Raw genomic sequence first — 21,412 nt, 5'->3', positions numbered from 1 at the left:
AACTTCCCAAAGAGCCATCTGATCCCAACAAACCGTTTGCTCCACCTAGGCGCAATAACAGACACCAGCCAGTGCCGAGTTTTCCTCGATCGCGGATTCTAATGTCCGAGGCCCAGTGTCTGGAGTCATGGGCGGAACAGAATCTGTTGTCCCTAAAGGTGGAACACATTTCAGGGGTGGAAAACGACCAGGCAGATTTTCTGAGTCGATCTACGATAGATCATTTAGAGTGGCGTCTACATCCCCGTCTCTTTCAGGAGATAACTCACCGTTTTGGTCGGCCCAAAGTTGACCTGTTTGCATCCCCGAAGAACACCCAGCTTCCCTGGTTTCTATCTCGGTATCCATCCCAGGGTTCGGAAGGAGCAGATGCCCTCCGCAGCCTTGGCCGGCGGGCCTTCTATATGCATTTCCACCCTTTCCCTTGATCCCGGCCGTCATCAGGAAGCTGTTACAGGAACAGGCGGAGCTAATCCTTTTGGCCCCGTATTGGCTGAGGCGTCCATGGTTCGCGGGTCTCGTGAACCTCGCTGTAGCCCCCCCTTGGCAAATCCCTCCAGAGAGGATAATTCTAACACAGGTGGCCATATGCCATCCGGACCCACAGTGGGTACAACTAGCCGTGTGGCATCTGAGCGCCAGTTCCTGATGTGCAGATCTTACTCTTCAAGGGTGATAGCTATGATCCAAGCTTCCAGACGGCTGGCGACGAACCGAATCTATGATGCCACTTGGAAGAACTTCTGTGAGTGGTATACCTGTAAGGGATTGTCTATCTTTTCTGTCACTATTCCAGTGATTCTTGAATCCCTCATGGATGGAATGGATAAAGGCATAGCGCCCAACACTTTGCGTAGACAGGTGGCCGCTCTTTCCACGGTGTTCACCTGTGCCAACGCCACTCCATTGTCCCATCATCCCAGGGTCCGATCCTTTATGAAAGGAGTCTCCAACACCAGACCTCCGGTAGTACTCAGTTATCCATCTTGGGAACTACCTCGTATTCTGCAGGCACTCACTAGGTCTCCCTTTGAACCTATAAGGTCTTGTTCTCTTCACATTTTGTCCCACAAGGTGGCTTTCCTAGTAGCCATCACATCGGCGAGATGCGTGTCAGAGCTGGCTGCTCTTTCAGTTAGGGAAGACCTGTGTACCTTCTATCAGGACAGAGTGGTGCTGAGGTTAGATCCCTCATTCATTCCCAAGGTGAATACCCTGTTTCACCGGGCTCGGGACATTGTACTACCAAACTTTTGTCTCACACACTAGAAAAGCAGTGGCATTACCTAGATGTATGTAGGGCATTACGTCATTACATTAAGAGGCCAGCTTCCTTTCGCAAATCGGAGGCATTGTTTGTCTCTTTCCACTCAACTTCCAAGGACAGAAGGTTTCCTCCTCTACTATAGCCAGGTGGATCAAGGCCTGTATCGCTCAATCTTACCAGGCTTCCTCTTTACCTGTCCCAAGCCACCTGACAGCGCACTCTACTCATAGCGCTTCCACATCGGCGGTGTGGCAGACTCAGGCATCCATAGGGGACATCTGTAAGGCGGCTACGTGGTCGTCCCCTTCACCATTCATTCACCAATATAAACTCAACAAGTTTGCTTCCGCGGAGGCCGCTTTTGGCCGTCGGGTTTTACAACAAGTGGTCCATTTCAGCACCGACACTTAACCAACCTGCTTCCCACCCGTGGGATCATAGGGGCTTTGGTATGTAACATCCTTGGAGTCTACATTCCTCTACATGCTGGAGAAGGGGCGTTGTCTTACCTCAACGTCTTTTCTCAGCATGAGGAATGTAGACTCCACCCCCTTCCTGATTATTACTAGCAGCTAGGTTAGTGTCAGCAGTTCGGAGCCATCTCGTCACACAATCATTCGCTTCGCCCTTTCGAAACTGGGGCATGGTCAGACCCTGCAGAGGCGTGGCAACTTTGATTGTTTGATTAGGCTAGAAGACTAAATCAACCCATCCTTGGAGTCTACATTCCTCATGCTGAGAAAAGGCGTTCAGGTAAGACAACGCCCCTTCTATTCTTCTCAGAATTGATGGACTGAAAGTGTGGATATGGTTTGATGATATTAAAGTATGAATTAAGCATAGCCATAGATCAAAAACCAAGGTTTTATTTTCTGCAGGTGCTTTAAGTTTTCTCTGCTATACACATTTTGCCAGTCGGCAGCACCACTGATTTGGGCTCCAGGGACCAATATTTTAGACAATGCCATGTGAAAGTAGCAGAGAATGGGTTAATATTCAAAATGGTAAGAGTTATTGTATGATGTGTTGCTGCTGCTGATGATGTTGATGTTGAATAAGTACTTCTCGACCTTGTGTCTTGTAATTATCAGCATCCAAGATTATTCCCTCTTGATTGTAAGCAGAAATTAATTAAAAGTTCCCATTTCATAATATAGCTGATAGATTTGGTTGTAGGTCTGAAGCTTGATTGAGAGGAGTTTCAAAATATATTATATTCTAAATGTATTGAGATATAAATGTAGAATATAGGGGAACTCAGGCACCACACAGGTTATGTAGAAAGGAAACACAGGGCCACTCACAAAGTACTCAAATGTTTATACACCAATGCACAGAGTATGAACAACAAACAGGGTGAACTAGAAATTCAGGTTAATGAGGGCAGATACGATATTGTTGCCATTACGGAAACATGGTGGGATGAAACGCACACATGGAACACACAGCTAGAGGGGTTTAAATTATTTAAAAGAAACAGACCAAATAAAAGAGGAGGTGGAGTTGCTCTCTATGTAATAAATAACTACATCTCCACAGAAATAGAGCACAACAATGATAAAAACTGTCTTGAATGCATTTGGGTCAATATAAAAGGGGGGGGGGAAATGACATTGCCATAGGTGTATACTACAGACCACCCAACCAAACAGAGGAAATAGATGAACTTTTTGCTAGTCAGCTAACTAAGGTATGTAGGAAGCACATCACAATAATAATGGGGGACTTTAACTACCCTGACATCAACTGGGAGACAAACTCTGCACCAAGTGGAAGATCAAACAGGTTCCTGACAAACCTAGCAGACAACTTTGTCTCCCAAAAAGTAGAGAAGGGAACTAGGGGATTAGCCATTTTGGATCTAATTCTCACTAACAGAGATGAAATGATAGACGGTGTTGAAGCCATAGGAACCCTGGGAGGAATTGATCATGCAATATTAGAATTCAACATTATAGAAGCACAACCAATAGAACACAGTCAAACTAGAGTCTTGGACTTCAAGAGAGCTAATTTCAATAAACTTAGAGAGGGCTTGGGAAGGATTCCATGGATGAGAATCCTCAAGGGGAAAACAACTCACGAAGCTTGGGAAATTTTGAAAAATGAGATAATAAAAGCACAGTCTAGCACAATACCAACAAAGAGGAAAAATAACAGCTCTCAAAAGAAACCAGCATGGCTGCATAAAGAACTCTCTGACAAATTGAAAGATAAAAAGGACAAGTATAGAAAGTGGAAAGAGGGGAACATAACTAAGTCAGAATATCAGCAAATAGCCCGAGCTTGCAAAGATGAAGTGAGGAAAGCCAAGGCTCAAAATGAACTAAGGCTTGTGACCAAAGTCAAAAATAACAAAAAAAGCTTCTTTCAACATGTAAAAAAACAAGAAAAAAGTGAAGGAAATGATTGGTCCATTAGTGGGTGGAAGTGGCAAGAAGGTGACAAGCAACAGGGAGAAAGCAGAACTATTTAACTCATTTTTTGCATCTGTCTTTACACAAAGGGAAAAAACAGACCAACCTATCAAAAATAGTGCCATAAAAAACAAAATAGAAACACAAGTTAAGATAGGCAAGAAAATGGTAAGTGAGCACCTGTAAGGCATTTGATAAAGTAGATCACAACCTACTACTTGATAAAATAGAAAAATGTGGGGTAGACAGAATCACCACCAGATGGATCCATAGCTGGCTGACTGGCCGTACTCAGCGAGTGGTCCTCAATGGAACTGCATCTATATGGAGGGAAGTGTGTAGTGGGGTGCCCCAGAGCTCTGTTCTGGGCCCAGTACTCTTCAACATCTTCATCAATGATTTGGATGAAGGGATAGATGGGGAACTCATCAAATTTGCAGACGACACCAAGCTGGCAGGAATAGCCAACACTCCAGAAGACAGGATTAAGATACAGAAGGATCTGGACAGACTTGAACACTGGGCACTAACTAACAAAATGAAATTCAATGGTGAAAAAAGCAAGGTTCTGCATTTAGGCAAGAAAAACCAAATGCACAAGTACAGCATAGGTGGCACCATGCTCAATAGTAGTAACTGTGAGAGGGACCTCGGAGTCCGAGTAGACAATCACTTAAATATGAGCCAGCAGTGTGCTGCAGCTGCCAAAAAGGCCAACACAGTGCTAGGCTGCATTAACAGAGGGATAGAATCAAGAGCACGTGAAGTATTAATACCACTCTACAATGCCTTGGTAAGGCCACACTTGGAATACTGCATCCAGTTTTGGTCACCACGATGTAAAAAAGATGTTGAGACTCTAGAAAGAGTACAGAGAAGAGCAAACAAAGATGATTAGGGGACTGGAGGCTAAAACATATAAGGAACGGTTGCTAGAATTCGGTATGTCTAGTTTAACGAAGAGAAGGACAAGGGGGGACATGATAGCAGTATTCCAATATCTCAGGGGCTGCCATAAAGAAGAGGGAATTAAGCTATTTTCCAAAGCACCTGAAGGCAGGAGAAGAAGCAACGGGTGGAAACTAATCAAGGAGAGAAGCAACTAGAACTAAGGAGAAACTTCCTGACAGTGAGAACAATTAATCAGTGGAACAGCCTGCCTCCAGAAGCAGTAAATGCTCCAACACTGGAAGTTTTTAAGAAGAGACTGGACAGCCATTTGTCTGAAATGGTGTAGGGTTTCCTGCCTGAGCAGGGGGTTGGACTAGATGACCTCCAAGGTCCCTTCCAACTTTACTACTATTACTAATATAAAAGAGAACACATTGGTGGAGAGAGAGAGAGAGAGAGAGAGAGAGAGAGAGAGAGAGAGAGAGAGAGAGAGAGATTCCATGCTTGGTACCTAATGGATATATATATAGAGACATGCATACATTATATGTGTCAAGTTTCCTGAATGTTCTTTACTTAGAACCATTGGCCTGTGCAGCATACAAAGATCAAACTAATTATTATGGAATGGTAAGCTGACAAAAAATATGGCAGGAACGCAGCAAATTAAAGAATCAGGAGGGGAAGGAAAAGTTTAATAACAGTTTGTCTTTAACAGAGATGTGAAAATTCCATTGGAACTGGAGAAACGTCTTGGATGAGAAGCAAAATGTTTTCAAAGAAAATAACTGAGAAAGTCCGATTGTCTTTTGGAAAAGCACCTTTGGGACAGTTGCATATTTTGCAAGGCATATACATTTCACTTCAACCAGTAGCAATTTCTAAAGCTGCCTCATGAATTTTGCAAAATATATAGAAACATCTCACTCAAATACTCTTTCTTTCTTCCACCCTTCCCCTCATCTCCTTTCTTCCACCAAATGTTTACCTCCCTCCCTTACTTTCTTTTATCAGCACATGTGCTGAGATTCCACAGCTATTCTATTAAAGATACATACATATAAGAAAATAAGCTATTGCAGTTATTGTTGTTGACATTTTGAAATGTGTTGTGGGATACATAAAATTTCAAACAGTGTATTAACTCTTCGAAAGTTGCACTAGAGAAAAATATAATAATAATAATAACAACAACAACAACAACAGACAAGCACCTGCAACATAACACCCCAGACTTAACAATTGTCAATAAGAAAGACAAAAAATTCTGGATAGTGGACATGGCAGTGCCTGGAGACAGCAGAATAGAAGAGAAAGAACTGGAGAAGATAACAAAATATAAAGACCTACAAATAGAAATAGAAAGACTGTGACAAAAGCAAGCAAGGGTAGTACCAATAGTCATAGGCTCCTTGGATGCAATCCCAAAACAACTGGAGCACCATTTGAACACCATTGGCATTGACAAATTCGCTATTAGTCAATTGCAAAAGGTAGCTTTATTAGGAACTGCTTCCATCCTGCGACGATATCTGTAATACCATTAAACATCCACATCTGCCTATCCCAGGTCCTGGGTAAGGACTCGATAGGTAGACAAAATGCCAAATCCAGTCTGAACATCTGGCTGACTGTGCGATGATCCATAATAATAATAATAATAAAGTTGTAAGGGACCTTGGAGGCCATCTAGTCGAACACCCTGCTCAGGCAGGAAACCCTATACCGTTTCAAACAAATGGCTGTCCAATCTCTTCTTAAAAACTTCAAGTGTTGGAGCATTCACAGCTTCTGGAGGCAGGTTGTTCCACTGGTTAATTGTTCTAGCTGTCAGGAAATTTCTCCTTAGTTGATTGATAATAATAATAATAATAATCTAGCAGAGATATACAACTGTTCTCATTTGGAAACCAGGCACCTCTACCTCAGGAAGAACAAAACCCTCTAACTAAAGAAAAAAAAGAATTGAAACAAAGAATAACTGAGCATCTAGAACAGCACAAAAACAACAGAATAAGGCTACCTGCATTGAAGCTTGTTCCAAAGAAACAGCTAGCACAAGCATTAAAAGATGCAAATATTGCAATATCAAGTATAAGCACCAATTCACTGCAAGAAACAAACCAACTAATGTACAGCACAGCTGCAGTTATAACTGAATACCTGGGATGAAAAATCAACAAAGAAGAAAAACAAACAAACAGTGCACACAAAAATGGAAGGTTAGACTAGAAAATAAGATCAGCAAGTTAAGATCACATTCAAGGAAGCTAGAACAGATGAAAGAAAAGAAGCTGAAGAACAAGAAGACCAAAGAATACCTAATCAAGAAATACCACTTAGAAACAAGGAAGATCAAGGAAGCACTGGAAATAATAAAGCAACAAATAACAGCTATAGCCAGGAAAATCAGTAGATATGAAGCTCGAATTGCAAACTATAGGCAGAACCTCCAATTTCAATCCAATCAGAAACGTTTCTACCAATCCATCAGTGGAGAAACTGCAAGGAATCAGTCAGTACCTGACAAGGAAGAAACAGTGCGTTCTGGAAGCAGATATGGGATAACCCAAAGAAATACAACAAGGATGCGGCTTGGTTAAAAGAGGTGGATGCAAATAAAACAGAAGTTGAAATGAAAGAACTAGTAATAACAACAAAAATGGTAGAAAAAAGAGCAAAGAAAATCAAAAATTGGTCAGCACCAGGTGAAGATGAACTGCATGGGTTTTGGTTGAAACATCTAACTGTTATACACCCACTCATTTCCAAGCAGTTCAACAATATACTACAAGGAGGAGAAATTGAAAAGTGGCTAACAACTGGGAAAACCTACCTAATAATGAAAAATCCAGCAAAAGGGGCAACACCAGGCAACTACAGGCCAATTACCTGCTTACCAACAACTTTCAAATTACTAACTGGTGTGGTAGCTGATGCAGTACAACAGCATCTAGTTGAAAACAATCTCTTTCCACCTGAGCAGAAAGGAAACCGCCCCAATAGCAGAGGAACAAAAGATCAACTCCTAATAGACAAAATGATCTTGGAAAACTGCAAGAGAAGGAAGACCAACCTGAATGTGGCATGGATTGACTACAAAAAGGCATTTGACTCTCTGCCACATGATTGGATAATAAAGTGCCTAGAAATAACAGGAGTCAGTAGAAACATCAGAAAATTTGTGCAAAGATCGATGGCACAATAGAAGACACAGTTGCAAATCAATGGTGAGAAGCTGTGAGAGGATAATATCAAGAGAGGAATATTTCAAGGAGATTCATTATCACCATTACTATTTGTTATTGCACTGTTTCCTCTGTCAACGATACTGAATAACTCAGGACATGGCTATCAAACATCAAAAACATCTGCCAGACCATCCCACCTCCTTTACATGGATGATCAGAAGCTGTATGGAAAAACATCATCTGAAATAGAATCGCTGCTTAACACTGTCCGTATATATAGCCAAGATATTATAATGGAGTTTGGCTTGGACAAATGTGCCACACTTACTATCAAACAAGGAAAAATAGTGAAAACTGAAGGAATCAAGATGCCCCACGAAAATAACATTAAGAGTCTGGATGAGGAAGAGTACTACAAATACTTGGGTATCCTTCAAGCTGACAACATCAAGCACACTGAAGTCAAGAAAAAGATTAGAGGTGAATACATCAAGAGAGTGAAGAAGATCTTAAAGTCCAAACTCAATGGAGGAAATACCATAAAGGCAATCAACACCTGGGCAATCCCAGTCATTAGGTACACAGCTGGAATAGTGGACTGGACTCAAGCAGAACTAAAAGCAATGGATAGGCAGACCAGAAAAATAATGACAATGAATCATGCCCTTCATCCACGCAGTGACATTGATAGACTTTATCTACCAAGGCAAATAGGTGGGCGTGGAATGCTACAAGTACATCAGATGGTTGAAGAAGAAAAAATGGCTTTGGAAGAATATCTGAAGAACAATGATGAAGATGCACTGAAATTAGTATATCAGGAAGGCTTACTAACTACTGGAGAGACCAAACTGGCCTACAAGAAAGACCAAATGAAGAACAGAATAGAGGCATGGGAAGACAAAGCACTACATGGCCAATACATGAAAAAAATAGCTGGGAAAGCAGATAATAATAAAACCTGGCAATGGCTAAGAGCAGGAAAATTGAAGAAAGAGACCGAGGGACTAATTCTGGCTGCACAAGACCAAGCCTTAAGGACAAATGCATACAAAGTCAAAATTGAGAAGACAGCAAAAGACAGTAAGTGCCGCCTATGCAAAGAAGCTGAAGAAACAGTGGACCACTTGGTAAGCTGTTGCAAGAAGATTGCACAGACTAATTACAAGCAGCGGCATGACAAAGTAGCAACAATGGTGCATTGGAAGATCTGCAAAAAATATCATTTGCCTGTAAGCAAAAACTGGTGGGATCATAAAATAGAGAAAGTCATAGAAAATGATAAAATTAAAGTGCTCTGGGACTTCAGAATTCAAACAGACAAGCACCTGCAACATAACACCCCAGACTTAACAATTGTCGATAAGAAAGACAAAAAAGTCTGGATAGTGGACGTGGCAGTGCCTGGAGATAGCAGAATAGAAGAGAAAGAACTGGAGAAGATAACAAAATACAAAGACCTACAAATAGAAATAGAAAGACTGTGGCAAAAGCAAGCAAGGGTAGTACCAATAGTAATAGGCTCCTTGGGTGCAATCCCAAAACAACTGGAGCACCACTTGAACACCATTGGCATTGACAAATTCGCTATTAGTCAATTGCAAAAGGCGGCCTTACTAGGAACTGCTTCCATCCTGCGACGATATCTGTAATACCATCAAACATCCACATCTGCCTATCCCAGGTCCTGGGTAAGGACTCGATAGGTAGACAAAATGCCAAATCCAGTCTGAACATCTGGCTGACTGTGCGATGATCCTAATAATAATAATAATAATAATAAACCCCCAGTGAGGCACTACCTTGACGTGGTTGTGGGGCTTGTGTACTCTGAGGAAGATGAGAGCTATGCCAGAGGTTCAACCATACTGGACAGGTCTCATCAGAGGAGTCAGACAAAGAGTGTCTCTCCCATAAAAAATATGGTGAGACGTAAATTTCAGAATGCCATACCGGCTCGGACGTCGCCCGGGTTAACAAGGTCCGCACTAGATATTGGAGTTCCTGGATATCTGGTGAAAAATGGGTTACAGGACTCAGGACTGTTGGCTGAGCAACCAGGGCCAGCAGCTGCAGAACTACTGGAAGAAAAGGTGTTTACCCGTCGCAGATACACAGTGATGGAAAACAAAGAAATAATGATCTGTTACTACAGATCAAGTCCAACAAGAAGAGGATATCTAAAACGAATGCACCAATTCTGGAAAGAACAACATCCAGAATCAGAAATAACAGAACAGAGACTAGCAGATCAACGCCGATTTATAACACGAAATAAAGTATTTACAGAAACAGAATTGGACGAACTGCAAAGGTTTACCCAGGGCAAAGAAATCAAAGCCTTACAAGAAGTAATTCAGAATGTAGAGGCAAACCAGGGGGAGTTGGCAGTGAAAGAATCCAGTAGAGATATACAACTGTTCTCATTTGGAAACCAGGCACCTCTTCCTCAGGAAGAACAAAACCCTCTAACTAAAGAAATAAAAGAATTGAAACAAAGAATAATTGAGCATCTAGAACAGCACAAAAACAACAGAATAAGGCTGCCTGCATTGAAGCTTGTTCCAAAGAAACAGCTAGCACAAGCATTAAAAGATGCAAATACTGCAATAGCAAGTATAAGCACCAATTCACTGCAAGAAACAAACCAATTAATGTACAGCACAGCTGCAGTTATAACAGAATACCTGGGATGTAAAATCAACAAAAAAGAAAAACAAACAAACAGTGCACCAGAAAAATGGAAGGTTAGACTAGAAAATAAGATCAGCAAGTTAAGATCACATGCAAGCAAGCTAGAACAGATGAAAGAAAAGAAGCTGAAGAACAAGAAGACCAAAGAATACCTAATCAAGAAATACCACTTAGAAACAAGGAAGATCAAGGAAGCACTGGAAATAATAAAGCAACAAATAACAGCTATAGCCAGGAAAATCAGTAGATATGAAGCTCGAATTGCAAACTATAGGCAGAACCTCCAATTTCAATCCAATCAGAAACGTTTCTACCAATCCATCAATGGAGAAACTGCAAGGAATCAGTCAGTACCTGACAAGGAAGAAACAGTGCAATTCTGGAAGCAGGTATGGGATAACCCAAAGAAATACAACAAGGATGCAGCTTGGTTAAAAGAAGTGGATGCAAATAAAACAGAAGTTGAAATGAAAGAACTAGTAATAACAACAAAAATGGTAGAAAAAAGAGCAAAGAAAATCAAAAATTGGTCAGCACCAGGTGAAGATGAACTGCATGGGTTTTGGTTGAAACATCTAACTGTTATACACCCACTCATTGCCAAGCATTCAACAATATACTACAAGGAGGAGAAATTGAAAAGTGGCTAACAACTGGGAAAACCTACCTAATAATGAAAAATCCAGCAAAAGGGGCAACACCAGGTAACTACAGGCCAATTACCTGCTTACCAACAACTTTCAAATTACTAACTGGTGTGGTAGCTGATGCAGTACAACAGCATCTAGTTGAAAACAATCTCTTTCCACCTGAGCAGAAAGGAAACCGCCCCAATAGCAGAGGAACAAAAGATCAACTCCTAATAGACAAAATGATCTTGGAAAACTGCAAGAGAAGGAAGACCAACCTGAATGTGGCATGGATTGACTACAAAAAGGCATTTGACTCTCTGCCACATGATTGGATAATAAAGTGCCTAGAAATAACAGGAGTCAGTAGAAACATCAGAAAATTTGTGCAAAGATCGATGGCACAATGGAAGACACAGTTGCAGATCAATGGTGAGAGCTGGGAGAGGTTAATATCAAGAGAGGAATATTTCAAGGAGATTCATTATCACCATTACTATTTGTTATTGCACTGTTTCCTCTGTCAACAATACTGAATAACTCAGGACATGGCTATCAAACATCAAAAACATCTGCCAGACTATCCCACCTCCTTTATATGGATGATCTGAAGCTGTATGGAAAAACATCATCTGAAATAGAATCGCTGCTCAACACTGTCCGTATATATAGCCAAGATATTGTAATGGAGTTTGGCTTGGACAAATGTGCCACACTTACTATCAAACAAGGAAAAATAGTGAAAACTGAAGGAATCAAGATGCCCCACGAAAATAACATTAAGAGTCTGGATGAGGAAGAGTACTACAAATACTTGGGTATCCTTCAAGCTGACAACATCAAGCACACTGAAGTCAAGAAAAAGATTAGAGGTGAATACATCAAGAGAGTGAAGAAGATCTTAAAATCCAAACTCAATGGAGGAAATACCATAAAGGCAATCAACACCTGGGCAATCCCAGTCATTAGGTACACAGCTGGAATAGTGGACTGGACTCAAGCAGAACTAAAAGCAATGGATAGGCAGACCAGAAAAATAATGACAATGAATCATGCCCTTCATCCACGCAGTGACATTGATAGACTTTATCTACCAAGGCAAATAGGTGGGCGTGGAATGCTACAAGTACATCAGATGGTTGAAGAAGAAAAAATGGCTTTGGAAGAATATCTGAAGAACAATGATGAAGATGCACTGAAATTAGTATATCAGGAAGGCTTACTAACTACTGGAGAGACCAAACTGGCCTACAAGAAAGACCAAATGAAGAACAGAATAGAGGCATGGGAAGACAAAGCACTACATGGCCAATACATTAAAAAAATAGCTGGGAAAGCAGATAATAATAAAACCTGGCAATGGCTAAGAGCAGGAAAATTGAAGAAAGAGACCGAGGGACTAATTCTGGCTGCACAAGACCAAGCCTTAAGGACAAATGCATACAAAGTCAAAATTGAGAAGACAGCAACAGACAGTAAGTGCCGCCTATGCAAAGAAGCTGAAGAAACAGTGGACCACTTGGTAAGCTGTTGCAAGAAGATTGCACAGACTGATTACAAGCAGCGGCATGACAAAGTAGCAACAATGGTGCATTGGAAGATCTGCAAAAAATATCATTTGCCTGTAAGCAAAAACTGGTGGGATCATAAAATAGAGAAAGTCATAGAAAATGATAAAATTAAACTGCTCTGGGACTTCAGAATTCAAACAGACAAGCACCTGCAACATAACACCCCAGACTTAACAATTGTCGATAAGAAAGACAAAAAAGTCTGGATAGTGGACGTGGCAGTGCCTGGAGACAGCAGAATAGAAGAGAAAGAACTGGAGAAGATAACAAAATACAAAGACCTACAAATAGAAATAGAAAGACTGTGGCAAAAGCAAGCAAGGGTAGTACCAATAGTCATAGGCTCCTTGGGTGCAATCCCAAAACAACTGGAGCACCACTTGAACACCATTGGCATTGACAAATTTGCTATTAGTCAATTGCAAAAGGCGGCCTTATTAGGAACTGCTTCCATCCTGCGACGATATCTGTAATACCATCAAACATCCACATCTGCCTATCCCAGGTCCTGGGTAAGGACTCGATAGGTAGACAAAATGCCAAATCCAGTCTGAACATCTGGCTGACTGTGCGATGATCGATAATAATAATAATAATAATAATAATAATGTTGTAAGGGACCTTGGAGGCCATCTAGTCGAACACTCTGCTCAGGCAGGAAACCCTATACCGTTTCAAACAAATGGCTGTCCAGTCTCTTCTTAAAAACTTCCAGTGTTGGAGCATTCACAGCTTCTGGAGGCAGGTTGTTCCACTGGTTAATTGTTCTAGCTGTCAGGAAATTTCTCCTTAGTTCTAGGTTGCTTCTCTTTTTGGTTAGTTTCCATCTGTTGCTTCTTGTCCTGCCTTTAGGTGCTTTGGAGAATAGCTTGACTCCCTCTTCTTTGTGGCAGCCCCTGAGATATTGGAACACTGCTATCATGTCATCCCTTGTCTTTAGAGTAGAGTAGAGTAGAGTAGAGTAGAGTAGAGTAGAATAGAATAGAATAGAATAGAATAGAATAGAATAGAATAGAATAGAATAGAATAGAATAGAATAGAATAGAATAGAATAGAATAGAATAGAATAGAACAGAACAGAACAGAACAGAACAGAATAGAACAGAATAGGAAGGGACCTTGAAGGTGTTCTAATCCAGCCCCCTGCTCAAGCAGGAGAATCTATACCATCTCAGATAAGTGACTGTCTAACTTGTTTTTAAAAATCTCCAGTGATGGAACGCCCATGATTTTTGAAGACAAGCTATTCCACTGGTTAATTGTCCTCACTGTCAGGAAGTTTCTCCTTACTTTCAGGTTGCTTCTCCCTTTGGTCAGTTTCCAACCATTGTTTCTTGTCCTGTCCTCTGGTGCTTTGGTGAATAACGTGACCCCCTCTTCTTTGTGGCAGCCCCTCAAATGCTGCAATACTGTTATCATGTCTTCCCTAGTTCTTCTTTTCTTTAGACCAGAGTTCCCCAACCCCCATTCTGTGGACCAATACCGGTCCACAACATGCCAGTAACTGGTCTGCACAAACAAGCAAAGCCCCATCTGCGGGATGCAGGCAGCACACAAAACCATCTTGTAGTTTCCCCTCAGGTTCTTTCACTAGTAAAAGAGGCTTCTGTTTTCTTATCTTATTCTTAGGATGGCTTTGAATTTCTTTTGATGGATTTCATTTGAGCTGGCTTCAATGCTGGAAATAACAGAAAATATCACTCTTTATATTCCTTTATTTTATGCATCTTTCTAATATGCTGAAGTCTTCCGAGATCCCATGCTTCCCAGACTGAAAAAAGCAGTATTGGAAGAAAAGGACTTTTCTTGAGGACAAATGGAAGGCAGGGAGGTAGTAAACTGCTGAAAACATGATTATTCAATAAAAAGTTGGACATTACTTAGCCATTTTGTAATTCAAAAAATGCAAAAAACATTATAGAATTGCATGAGATCTGCTAGGAAAAAAAATGTATAGTGATGTTCAGCTTAAAAAACCAGCCCAAAATGTGAAGATAAGCACTATAAAATTTCATTTCATTTCTTCCTTTATCTCACTGCAAGTTGATCTCACTATAAGTTGTTGAACTTCTTTCTGCACTTATAAAAATTATCAGCTTTATGTCAAATGATTCTGTCTTCATGTGATGTGCTGTAAGAATGATGGCCTCCTAATTTTCTTTAAGAAAAGTACAAGGAAGTTGTTAAGCTAGCCTAAAATAGGGTTGGGGAGATTGTGTTTCATTATATTCAGTGAACCATTTTAACTATTATGCTATTCTAATCCTGTGTTTGAAATAGGCATGTTATATGTATTCAGCCAAAATATAGATTGGAAAGGGATACCATTCAGAAGTTTCAATTTGTAGGACACTTGGTACTGAGGTTGTTGGATCTGGTTTGGAGATTTGTTTCATAAGACTGTAGAGGTAGTCCTCAATTTACAACTATTCATTTAGTGACCTTTCAAAGTGATAACAGCACTGATAAAAGTGATGTTTTTCACCCTTACAACTGTGGCAGCATCCTAAAGTCACATGATCAAAACTCAGATGCTTAACAACTGACAGGTATTTATGATAGTTATAATATCCTGGGATCATGTAATCAGCTTTTGTGATTTTCTGACAAGCAAAGACAGTGGAGGATCTAGATCAGCAGTTCTCAACCTGTGGGTCGCGACCCTATTTGGGGTCGAATGACCATTTCACGGGGGTCGCCAAACAAGGCTGTCCGCCATTGTTTTTCCCCTTTTCTTTAGCTGTGCTACTCCCTCTTATTCTATTGGCTTGTAAAAGCCAATAGAATAGACTCTATACAAGAGACTCTATTCTATTGGTGTTCGAAAGCCAATAGAATCTACTGGCTTTCAAAAGCCAATAGAATAGACTCTCTTGAATAGAATCTAATTCTATTGGCTTTCAAAAGCCAATAGGAATTGTCCAGGCTGTCTCTGCCATGCTGAGCCTGCCAAAAGCCCCAGTCTGCAAATGGTGCTGCAAGGCGAACTTTCTGGAAAGCTTCCCTCCCTGCTGATCAATTACTAAAAGTAAGTAAAAGAGGGCCAAGGGTGGGAGGTGGGAGGCCAGCGGGCGCAGGGAGGGTTGCTGGCGCGCGTGGGGCCCGGCGGGTGCCTTACCTCCCTTGGGCTGGGCCAGCTGGTGGCCCAGCTGGTGGTCGCCCTGCGCCCTCACTTCCACGTGCCATGGCCGTCAAGGAGCACCTGGGCCTGCCTGCCGCTGCATCGAACGTGCGGTGGCCAAGGTAAGGCTAGCGGGGCAGCGGCGGGCGCAGGGAGGGTTGCTGGCGCACATGGGGCCTGGCAGGTGGCTTACCTCCCTTGGGCTGGGCCAGCTGATGGCCCAGCCAGTGGTCGGCCTGCACCATCGCTGCCGCTTGCCAGCTACGCCTCGGCCGGCGCAGGGGGCAGCACCACGCATGCGCGGCGCTTCCGGCCGAGGTGGTTGCTGGGCGACGGCCTGTGTGCAGCTGCAGGAGAGGAGACGGAGCGTGCACGCCTCCTCCTGCCTTGCCCACAGGGAAATACAGGTAGTCCTCGACTTACGACCATATGGTTGGCGTCACGGCATTGGGAAGGTTGAGAACCACTGATCTAGATTCTCTTAACTGTGTTTCTAACTTAACAACTGCAGTGATTCACTTGTGCATAAAATGGAACAAAGCTTTCTTAACAACTGTCTTGCTTAAGAACAGAAATTTTGGGCTCAATTGTTGTCATAAGTGGTGGACTACCTATATTACATAAATGTTCCCTCTCCAGTGTACCTGCATCTATTAAAATCACTAAATATATACACGACTATTGTTCCTTATGCAGCCTAAGGGAAGGAGATGGGAGAAATGCTAGAGTATTCTTATTTCTGTCTTTTAAAAATAGTTTCCTCTGCTGGGCTCACATGGCTGTTTAATCAGTATTTTGGAATTTTTAGATCTGCTTTTAAATATAATTGATTAGTATCACTGGTGAAAGATTTCTTATTAGTATTAACAGCTATGAATTATTTTGGTTATCAGGTTGCTTGCTTGTCCTCCTTTGAAGCAAATGTCTTTTCTAGCCTTGTTCTGATTTCATTTTTTTCCCACTTCTTTTAGAATACTGAACAAAGCCAGTCACAAATTCCAAAGGAAACGGTAAGAGTTTTGTCTTTGACATGTCAAGGAGGGTTGCAATGATTTTTGAATTAATAATGTTGGCGTACTCTATCAAAGGAAGATAGCTTTGTTCACAATGTATACTGCAGGTGGCTCTCTCCAGCTTTAAATTTAATTTCATGTTACATGCTATATTTACAGTAGCTTACATATATTCTGCAATATTTTAGGAATTAGAACTTGTGGCCTTGTTCCAAATCTGTATATTCAAATGCATTATTTAGATAAATAATTTAGATGTGGATAAAAATGCTATCTCTAGTTCCAGAAAATCATTTTTTTTAATTAAAAAGTTTTTATTTTCCATTTATTCATACAAAATACAATACCGCCTGCCCATTCCCCCCAGGCTGCGTCCACCCTCTCTAATCCTTCCCTACTTCCCTCTTCTTTCTCTCCTCCCCTCCTACTCTCTTCCCCTCCCCTTCTCCTCTAACCATCCTACTTCCTCCCTACTCCTTCCTCCTTTCTCATCCCTCTCACACACATGAACGCAGCATAGGGGAAATGCCCAAGCATTTACCATGACTATATTATCATTACCCACCCACTCACCCACCACCCACCATCAACCCTCCCCCCTTCGCTTCCCAGAGCAGAGTACAGAGTTATTAATAAGAAGGTTAACAATAATAAAAAAAGAAAAGAAAAAAGAAAAAAGAAAAAAAGAAAAAAACATCATACTTAACCTTTAACTCCTCTTAAATTAAGTCATATTAACAAATCTCTACAACAGTTACTATAAAATTTACTCATAAAATAAATGAAACTTTATAGTCCCATATTTTTTCTGAATATAATCTATCCATCTTCTCCATACAATAATATATCTTTCTTGTGTATGATCCTTCAAATAAGCAGAAATTTTTGCCATTTCTGCAAAGTTAGAAACTTTAAATATCCATTCTTCTAAAGTAGGCAACGAGTCCTTCTTCCAATACGAGCCTACTAATAACCTTGCTGCAGTTAATAAATTCAACATTAAAGTAGTTTCTTTGTCATTTAAATCCACAAAGATACCCAATAGGAATAATTGAGGGGTGAACTTTATCTTCCTTTTAAAAATCTTTTGAATGTTCCACCAAATCATAATCCAAAAAGCCTTTACCTTTTTACAATTCCACCAAACATGAAAATATGTCGCATCCATATTACCACATCTCCAACATTTGGGTTGTAAATTTGGATACATACAAGATAATTTTTTAGGATCTAAATGCCATCTGTAAAACATTTTATAAAAATTTTCCCTCAAATTTTGAGCTTGTGTAAATTTAACATTTCTAATCCAAATTGTCTCCCATAAGTCCAATGGGATCGGATCCTGGATATTCTGAGCCCATTTAATCATACAGTCTTTAACCAATTCTGTTTCAGAGTCTAATTCTATTAAAGCATTGTAAATTCTTTTTATATGGGCCTGACTCTGATCTTTAATCTGAATAACCAGATTTCCATCTTCTAGTGTTATTCCTTCTTTCTTATCTACAGTCACCTGTCCACTATTTGTAAATATTGAAACCATGACTGTAGAATATTTTCTTGCCTTAATACATCTAGAGATTTTAAATGCCAATCCGAGCCTGACCAAGTTAATAATTCTTTTTACGAAATTTTATCAAAGTTCATCCCCTTAGAAATCCCCTCAATTGCATGTCTAGGAATCCCCCAGATAGGTATTTTATAGTTTAACCTATAATAATACTTTTTCCAAACTCGAAGTAAGGCACTCCTCAAAATATGTGATTTGAAAGCCCGGTCCACTTTCTTATTAAAAATTAAATATGCATGCCAACCATACATTAAATCCCACCCTTCAAGAACAAAGATATCCTTATTTGTTAAATTAAGCCAATCACTTATCCAAGTTAAGGCGGCTGCATCATAGTATAATTTCAAGTTAGATGCTTTAAGTCCTCCTCTTTCTCGGGCATCTTGCAAAATCTTAAACTTAACCCTTGGTTTTTTCCCGGCCCAAACGAATTTATTGATACCCTTCTGCCATTCCCAGAAAATCATTTGTTGACCAACATTCTACAAGTGATTAAAACAAAAGAATCTTGAGACTGAACTACAACTTCTGTCATCCCCAGTTATCAGTTTTTAGGTCCCAGGACACATGTTCCCAAAATACTCACAATTATTTAAGAAGGAGTATTATATTTATTTTGAAGCTGTGGGTGATCTTCATTAACATATGAGCTAATTGTTAATCGATTATATAAGTAATTTAAAGCAGGGGAGTTCATAATTTTGGTTTTGCTTTTTGAAAATATTTTAATAAGAATTATAATGTCCTTAGTAGCCAAATGGTCTGTAATAAATACCAATTATATGAAGTTTGAACTTTAAACAGAGCCGCACTCATTTCTTTTCAAAATCTCATGTTATTATCCATATTAATTGGTAATATCAACACTAGAGAGTTTCAAGTTGATACAACTGTTTCAAAATATTAACACTTATGGAACAACACTAGCATAGTGACAATCTTTTAAGGTAAATTTAAAGCAAAGGCACTAAGTATACGTTTCAGAATGTAGTGGTTCCTTGGTAGAGACTTTACAGGGAAGATTAAAGAAAGGACTATAAAAATATAGTCACATATATAACTTTCTTATTGATGAGTTTGATTCTGATTAATAATTACAATAACAATAGCACTTAGACTTATATACTGCTTCATAGTGTTTTATAGCTTTCTCTAAGCAGTTTTCGGGGTCAGCATATTGCCCTCAAACAATCGGGGTCCTCATTTTATCCACTTCAGAAGGATGGAAAGCTGAGTCAACCTTGAGTTAGTCAGGATTGAGCTCCTGGCTGTGGGCAGAGTTAGCCTGCAATACTGCATTCTAACCACTGCACCACCCTAGCTAATAGGTAAATAATAAAACCAGATGCTCTTTTGTCAAATATATCTGGCCAAACTAAGATGTTTGTTTTATAGTCTTTATTGTAAGCTTTATTGTTATGCTCTGATGTACCAGGGTTTTCTTAAAACCCTGCATGTATCACAATCTGGGCTTCCTCTGCATCCTATGATGTGTATTCCAGGGATGTCCTATGCTAGTAAACTTGTCTCTAAATCAGCGGTCCTCAAACATTGATTGAGGATCTAAAGAGTTTTGGTTTAAGTGGATTATATCTATTGATATTTACTTAAAACTGATAAAATGTAAAATATTTATTGATTTGATTTTGTGGACCTTGAATAGTTCTTGGGAACCCCATGGATCCCCAGACCACATGTTGAGAGTCACTGCTCTAAATAATTTATAATGTGAGTGTTGGGGTGAATAAATATCTCTTTGAACAGCCTACATGATGATTTTGTATGCCAATAAGTATCTGTTAGAGAAAACATCTTGGTGACATATTTCCCCCTCTCTTTAAATCTATTCTGCATATCAAACAGAAGTCAGTTTGCTGAACTTGTTTCATAGTGTGTCACATGTGGATTCCATTCTCTTCCCTATTTGGTTCTACATGATTCCCCATTTAGGTTTCCTGTTTCTAGTTGTCAGATCCTTCAGTTTCTTATAGTTTTTTTTTTACCATTGTTGTAGTCTCTCTTGTACTGTTAATGGTGAGTATTGCTGTCATGAGGCTGACAGCAGAAGAAAGCAAAGCTGAACTATTAGCAATAAGAACACTGGGAAAATCACACAAACTTAGTGTTTGCCTTTCCTCCCCCTACATTATCTTTCAAGCATTTACAGCATATGTTGAAGGGGATGTCAAATGGTATTTGGGGTGAAACTGAACCACTTTAGAAGTTTATTTTGAACAAAAAATAAAAGTATATCTTTAATATTTATGCAGTAACATTTCAGCACTTGAATTTTCATAAATGAAGTCATTGCAGATCACCGGATGCATTAATCTGAAAGTGCACCCACCCCATTGCCGGCAATGGGGAAAAAGTTGTGATATGTCACGCAACGTCATGTGATGTCACGAATTTGACATGCCTGGTATAATGAAAGGAATACAGTATATTGGCAAATTCTGGACAATATCTGTGATGTCACTAAAAGTAAACACTTTTTTTTACTGATCTCATTTATGCCAATTGCAAGTTAGCAATAGCACTTAGGCTTATATACCGTTTCATAATGCTTTACAGAACCCTGTAAGCAGTTTATAGGGCAAGCATACTGCTCCTAACAATCTGGTTCTTCATTTATCGACCTCAGAAAGATGGAAAGTTTTACCTTGATTAATTTGGTTTAGAAGACTGTAAGCTCTACAATTCTTTTTTTTCTGAAGCATTTAAGAATAGAAAATAATTATCCAAAGGTTCAAGTCGCCAACAGACATAAGTGTCATGCCTCTGTCCGAGCCTGACTCTGAGGATGACATGGAGTTCCCTGTTGAGGCCCAAGAGAGAGTGTCTGTGGCTTCGGAGGACTGTGGGAAGGAACAGGCTGAAACAGGCCAGGGCCCTTCAAGTTTGGAACAGGGAAGGCAGAGCTCAGGCGAGGAGCAAGGCCCCTCCACACCAGATCCCAGAGCAAGGAGAGCAGAGAGGAGGAGGGAACAATGGAGGCAGGCTCACTTGCTCAGGAGGAGAGCATCATGCCCCACTGGCACACCTGGG

General features: G+C 40.3%; 1 protein-coding gene across 7 annotated transcripts in view; it reads left to right on the top strand.

Moving 5' to 3' along the window:
* Nucleotides 1–21,412, top strand: part of LOC120310748 (partitioning defective 3 homolog) — a 449,365-nt gene that overhangs the window by 160,835 nt on the left and 267,118 nt on the right. For all 7 annotated transcript variants that reach the window (XR_005557452.1, XR_005557451.1, XM_039349526.1 and 4 more), the window contains one exon: nucleotides 16,753–16,791. Coding sequence is in view for 5 of the 7 variants with exons in the window: in XM_039349526.1 (XP_039205460.1) it covers nucleotides 16,753–16,791 (39 nt within the window). In the remaining 2 variants the exon portion in view is untranslated. The remainder of the gene's footprint in view (nucleotides 1–16,752; nucleotides 16,792–21,412) is intronic.

Source organism: Crotalus tigris, unplaced genomic scaffold (genome assembly GCF_016545835.1).
Source record: "Crotalus tigris isolate CLP2741 ecotype Arizona unplaced genomic scaffold, ASM1654583v1 scf7180000018287.699579, whole genome shotgun sequence".
NCBI lineage: Eukaryota > Metazoa > Chordata > Lepidosauria > Squamata > Viperidae > Crotalus > Crotalus tigris.
Note: the sequence above shows the minus strand (reverse complement) of the source record. Positions and strands in the feature narration are given on the sequence as shown.